This window comes from Rhinatrema bivittatum, unplaced genomic scaffold, assembly GCF_901001135.1.
Source record: "Rhinatrema bivittatum unplaced genomic scaffold, aRhiBiv1.1, whole genome shotgun sequence".
Taxonomy (NCBI): domain Eukaryota; kingdom Metazoa; phylum Chordata; class Amphibia; order Gymnophiona; family Rhinatrematidae; genus Rhinatrema; species Rhinatrema bivittatum.
Window position 1 is genome coordinate 93,671 of NW_021820758.1, and position 6,862 is coordinate 100,532.

At 44.0% G+C, this 6,862-nt stretch overlaps 1 protein-coding gene across 1 annotated transcript; it reads left to right on the top strand.

The window, feature by feature from the left end:
- Positions 1–1,758: 1,758 nt before the first annotated feature.
- On the top strand, positions 1,759–3,520 carry LOC115082087 (zinc finger MYM-type protein 1-like). The gene is given in 3 exon segments (XM_029586354.1): positions 1,759–2,272; positions 2,549–2,922; positions 2,924–3,520. Coding segments are annotated over 3 exon segments (1,485 nt in total).
- The last annotated feature ends 3,342 nt before the right edge of the window (positions 3,521–6,862 follow it).

Genomic DNA, 6,862 nt, shown 5'->3' on the forward strand with positions numbered 1-6,862 from the left:
TTCCGGTTTCGATTCACATCTCTAGTAAGCAGAGATGTCTTCTTAGCAGAAGTGGTATTCAGGAGCAAGTTCGGGACGTGGGCCCTCGAGGAGTACCGGTTCCGGACTGAGACCTGAAAAGAAAAAGAGAGAGCAAGGCCCCCCAGGAGTGGGTACTTCTTGTGAAGTCCGAGGAGGCAGAGTAGCTAGGGTTGCGGAGAGCGAATACCATCCGCAGCGACCAGGAGGAAGCTAGGTAAACCAATCCCTTGCTAACTCATCTTGTTAGTGAAAACTGAGACCTTAAATATCTGGAGCTGGTGACGTCATCTCAGGGGGACACCCCTGAGGTTCGCGCCAATGCTGGTACATCAGTCGGGCCGCGTGTGCACCCTAGGCATCTGGTCAGTAGCCTATTACACTACAACCATCGACACCCTTCCACTTCCAGTCTATGCTATTGCCCATCCACAGTTGCAAATTCTGTGCAGAATTTTAGAATTCTGTGTAAAAGGGGAATTTTGCATTGCACAGTTGTGCAGAATTCCCTCAGGAGTCAAATGTGTTAGTTTCTACAGTACTGCACTACATGCAGAGTCTGGCTACTTGTGGTTTCCATTTCAGTTTTTGAGTTCTAATTTGCAGTTACTTATTTTGCATTTGGTAAGGGTCTGTGTTATGCATGACCAAGGTGAAGTATTTTGCTATTGTTTTCTGTGTAGGGATCTAGAGCAATCCAACTTGTTCTGTTTTCCAGTAGAAGGTGAATTGATGTATCTAGCACCTATTGTAATATTTTTCATAGATAGGATTTTTGCTGTTTGAGCCCTGGGAGTTAGTGCTGTTATGGTATGGCAGTTTTCCTACATATGTTTGGAGTATCTATTTTACATGGATTTAAATGTTTGGTCAGTGCATTTAAATGCATTATGCATATCATAGTAAAAAATATCTAGAAACACAAAATTTTGATTTTTCAGTTCACGTGACATTATGGCAGAAAGAAAGAAATTGTCAGGGGCACAGTATCGCAAACGGAAGGCTGACAGGGAAAAAGAACAGGCAAAGCAAGAAGATTCCTTGATGAAATATTTTCACCCACAGCATCAAGAAGAAGGTAGTTCAAGGGATCTGTCTGAGACTGAAGTTTAGATGACTGTTTTGCCTACAGTTTCACAATCTGAAGTAGAATCTGAAGAACATAAAAATATGGAAGGCGAACCAAGTGAGGTCCAAAAGGATCAAGATTTGAAAGGATGTGAAGAAGAACAATCCATGAAGTTGAACTACGGTGATCCTGCTACTTGGGTCAATTTATTATCCAAAAGCGATGATCGTATGCAACAAATTTTGGTGGAACATGGACCAGAACAAGTTCTGCAATTTGATTTCCCTAAAGATAGTAATCAAAGAAAATTCTCAACAGTTCATTAAAAAAGGAGCCTTGGCAATGGAGATGAAATTCCCCGTTCATGGCTACAGTACTCTGTGTCAGAGGACTCTGTGTTTTGCTTTTGTTGCATGCTGTTTACCATTAACCCTGGTGCCTCATCTCTTGCTAAGAAAGGTTCCAAAGATTGGAAGAACATATCTGCAATTCTAGCTTTGAACGAGAGAAGTGGTGAACACTTGGAGAACTTTCAGAAGTGGAAGGAACTTGAAAAGCGATTGAAAAACATGAAAACAATTGATGAAGAAAATTTGCGTCTCATTAAACAACAAGAAAAGTATTGGCAGCAAATCTTGGAATGACTAATTGCTTTGGTGAGAGTTCTTGGTATGCAAAATCTGGCCTTCCGGAGAACACATGATAGATTGCACACACCGGGTAATGGAAACTTCCTGAAATTTGTAGAATATCTAGCTTTGTTTGATCCACTTATGGATGAACATCTTCGTAAGATAAGAAATGTTGAGACACATGTCCACTACCTTGGCAAAGATATACAAAATGAACTGATTCAGCTTTTATCCAGTGCTATCAAAGAAGAAATCCTGAAATCTGCTCATACTGCCAAGTACTTTTCAATCATTTTAGATTGTACACCAGATGTAGGCCATGTTGAACAAATGACCATGATCCTTCGCTTTGTGGACACTACTTCAGACCCTGATAATTCTCAACCTGTAACCATAAAGGAACATTTTTTGGGATTTGTGCCACTCCAGGAGACCACTGGTGCTGTAATGGCAGACACTGTCCTTCGCCAGTTAGAAGATATGTCATTGCCCATTGAAAACTTACGTGTTCAAGGCTATGATAATGGAAGCAATATGAAAGGGAAAGAAAATGGTGTACAACGAAGAATTTTGGATATTAATACACGGGCTTTATTTGTTCCTTGCAGTGCACATTCTTTGAATTTGGTTGTTAGTGATGCTGCTAAATGTTGCTTGGAAGCAATGGCTTTCTTTAGCCTAGTACAAAATGTTTATGTGTATTTCTCTGCTTCAACACGACGTTGGGAAGTTCTAATGCACCATGTGCCTGCTCTTACAGTGAAACCATTGAGTGAAACAAGATGGGAAAGTCGAATTCATGCACTGAAACCTCTTTGCTATCAACTAGGTGATATCTATGATGCACTAACTGAAATTGCTGTCAACACTACCCTAACAGGATCATCTGGTAATACCTCGCGGGTAGAGGCACAAGCTCTTGAAAAAAGTATTTCATGCTTCAAGTTTGTGGTCTCTCATGTTGTGTGGCATAACATCCTTTTTGAGATTAATATAACTAGCAAACAACTTCAGATGAAGGAATTTGACATTCACAATGCCATTGAGCAACTGAGTGGAACCAAGAAATTTCTTTTAGACTGCAGGAGTGATGAAGGGTTTGCAAAAACACTGGTAGATGCACGTGAACTTGCTGAGGAGTTGGAGATACCAGTAAGCTTTGAACCAGATCCAGTCCGGATTAGGAAAAAAAAAAAAGTAGTTCACATATGAAGCCGATGATAACCCTATTCAGAGCGCTGAACAAAACTTCAAAGTGAACTTTTATTTTGCAGTCCTTGATACAGCAATACAATCAGTTGAGGAAAGATTCACACAAATGCATGAAATTAGTTCTGGATTTGGCTTCCTCTACAATATTCACAGTTTGCAGATTACTACATCAAAAGACATTCTGGAACAGTGCTTGAAATTGGAGAAAGTTTTACAACATGGGGATTCTACAGATATTGTTGCTTCTGATATGTGCAGTGAATTGCAAGCCATCGCAAGACGAATTCAGAAGAGCTCATCACCACAAGATGTATTGAACTTTCTATGCAGACATAAACTCACAGATAATTTCCCTAACATATTTCTTGCCCTCCGCATCCTCTTAACCCTTCCTGTTTCTGTGGCCAGTGGTGAGCGAAGCTTTTCCAAGTTAAAGTTGATTAAAACATATATTCGTTCCTCAATGATGCAAGAAAGACTTGTTGGGCTGGCCACCTTGTCAATAGAAAATGAAATTGCACAAAACCTTGACTTGCAGAAACTTATTTCTACATTTGCTAAACTGAAAGCAAGGAAAGTAAAATTCTAAAGTGCAGTCTTTCTAATACAGATCCTGTATAAAGTGTAGCACAAATTGTTTACATTTGGATTGAATATTCTATATTTTTTGTCCTGTTGACTGTTCCATACTGTAAATTGTTTTGTTGTGTTTGAGCAACAAGTATAGCCTTGGTTTATGTTTATTTATTTTATTTATTTTTATTTATTTATTTATAAAAGAGTTTCTATACTATCGATAAGACAAATCATCTCAATGGTTTACATGGCATAAAAATGTCAAGTAAATGTTCTGTTATAAATACAGACTTTGTTATTTTCATTAATGTACAATGTAAGTTAACTGTGTGTGGAGGCGGGGGGCGGCATAGCTGACATTTCACCTAGGGCGCCTAATACCCTTGCACCGGCCCTGCATTTCAGTGGCCCCCAACTGTAAGGGTAAGACAGTAACTATAGGTACCTTTTCCTGCCACACAAGGAATACATGAACAAGCTGGCATGTGGTGTATATACAGTCATATGTCACTAGCTAGAGGGTACGTGCTTAGCTTGTGCAGATGAGAATGGCTACACACTATTGTATGCCTATAGCAGCAGGACATGGAGTGTATGCATGAGCTGCCACTATAATGGATGTCCCTGCATAGCACAATTAGTTGTTAATCTGCATGTCGGTCACCCTGAGTTGGTGGAAGTTGTCATCCCTTTCCCAGCGCATGTGAAAGATCAATATAGGAACCAAACTTTTTTATTAGCCTAGCATTGTGTTTCCTCACATACGTGGCATTTGTCAGGCTGAAATAGCTGTATTACTGAACACAGCTAAGAAAAACATGTTTATAGTCCTTACTACCAACAGTGGCTGAAATGAAAACTGCAATTAGGATAGACTGCTGCTCACCCCTTCCCCTTTCCTCACAGATCTTAACATCATGCATACATAAGGCCACTCCCTGACTGTGCATTGTATGTACTAAGAGACACTACCTTTCCTACTGTGAGGAACATGTCATGTACTCCCATAACGTTTACACTGCAGGTTCCTCCTTAGCACCCTCCTTGAACATGAACCTAACTGTTAGGTATGTCAATGGCAGGTGCAGAGCTTGCTGTACAGAATCTCAGCCAAGGGGCGTTCAGCAAGCTCTGCATTGGTCCAATGTGCTACCTATGTGGTGTGATTCAGCATGCTAGGTGTGGTGGGTGTAAACCAAGTGCAAAATCTGAACCTACAGAGGACACACACAAAGTGGTAGGCTTATTCCTGAAACCATTACACAGTGTATAGTGAATAATTTGATCAGCAGTTTAACCATAGATTAGAAGTTCATAGGTAGTCATAATCTGCAAGTACTAGATAACAAATAGCTACCAAATGGGCTATTTCTGTGCAACATCACATATCGTTGGATATCGCTCCCACATAAATAGTATACTTCAGAAACATATGCAGGTAGTGGGTGTTATCTGTACTGGCAAAGCATTATTAGCTAGGAACAGAGAAACAGGAAGTGGCACCCCAATAGCTCAAGTACTGCAATGCAAAAAGAACTGCAGTATACAGTGTGTAAACTGGCAGAGGCCCCAGGCGGTCCATGTTGAAAGAGTGCACTGAAAGGGGACAGCCTGAGAGCCACTGCAGCAGAGTGAGAGTCCAGGCCCCAGGCGGTCCATGTTGAAAGAGTGCACTGAAAGGGGACAGCCTGAGAGCCACTGCAGCAGAGTGAGAGTCCAGGCCCCAGGCGGTCCATGTTGAAAGAGTGCACTGAAAGGGGACAGCCTGAGAGCCACGGCAGCAGAGTGAGAGTCCAGGCCCCAAGCGGTCCAATTTGAAAGAGTGCACTGAAAGGGGACAGCCTGAGAGCCACGGCAGCAGAGTGAGAGTCCAGGCAGCAGACAAAGTAGCAGACAGTTCAGCATGTAGGCAGCAGAAGAACACAGCAAAGATGTGGCAACAGCAGTGAAAGACCAGGACGAGACAGCAGCAGCATGGCGGCAGGAGGAGGCCCAGGACGAGACAGCCCAAGTGGCATTTGCAGCCCTTGAGAACAGAAGGTACCCCAGAGCAAACAGCCAGCATTTGCAGCCCTTGAGAACAGAAGGCACCCCACAGCACACAGCAGAGTGGCGCAGCAGATGCAGATGGCACACAGCAAGTGGCGCAGTGGATGCAGATGGCACAGCTGACCAGGAGTGTGGGACGTGATGGCTTATCTGTTTTGGCTCATGATTCTTCTTCCATCAAGACGGCACAGCAACTCTGCAGGGAGCAGACGATGATCCAGTTACATCCATCTCGACGGCACAGCAACTCTGCAGGAAGCAGATGATGATCTAGTTACTTCCATCTCGACCGCACAGCAACTCTGCGGGATGGCCATCCCAGTGGTGCTTGTGACCTTCTTACCTTGCCATTTTATGGTTGGCTTCTTTTCCCCTCAGGGCCCTTTGCTACATCGTGCATGACCTGTGGGAGGTGGCATGGTCTTGGGAGGATGGCCCCTGCGGCCTCGGGACCCTGAGGGACTGCTTCGGGGTGTCGATGTCGCTGAGGATGCCGACTGCTGGTCCGGCAGCCGCTGCAGGATCTGTAGCATGATGGTGTTGAGAGTGCCAATTGCTGCTGTGATGCTGGTGGATGACTGCATGGAGATGCTGCTGTGTAGGAGCCGGTTGTGCCTATGAGGGCTCTCCTTATGCCATGCATTTCCATCCTCAATTGCTCTGCCTGTGTGCCTGTAATTGGATGCTGAGAAAGCAGGAAAAGTGGTGCTGGTGTTGGTGGTTCTGCTGCTTGTGCTGGTGGTAGTATTGGTGGAACAGGTGCTGGGGTGTGTGGTGTCATAAAAGGTGGTGTTTGCTGGGTAAGCGACTGTAATTCGGGCATGGACGGACTGATATCAACGCAGAGTGGGCTGCTTGTCTACGGATGTGGTGGGGAGCCCTCCCAATCTAGACAGCCCAGGGCACCAGACAGATTGAGTGGGCTGCTTTGGACTGCTGTCAAGAGGCCCACATCTTCCTCCTCCTCCGACCAATGTGTCATGGCATCCATGTATAAAGGCCGTGTCAGCATAGGTGGCCGCCTTGTCCTGGGTGGATCATGGCTGGTCCCTGGGACTTCCCACCTGTCTCCTGGAGGCTTCTGACTGGGACAGGAGTGTTGAAATAGGAGAGTCAACAACATCAGTACCACTGCATTTCTTTGCATGAGAGTAACATTACTTAATTCAATATTTTCATACTAATACATATCTTGCTGCATATTAACTTATGTGGTTTCTCTGTACCTGAAGAGCTGTGCCCTGGGGGGATGGGGGAAGGACAGCTAAGGAGAGCACATGATGCACAGAGAACATTACTGCACTTT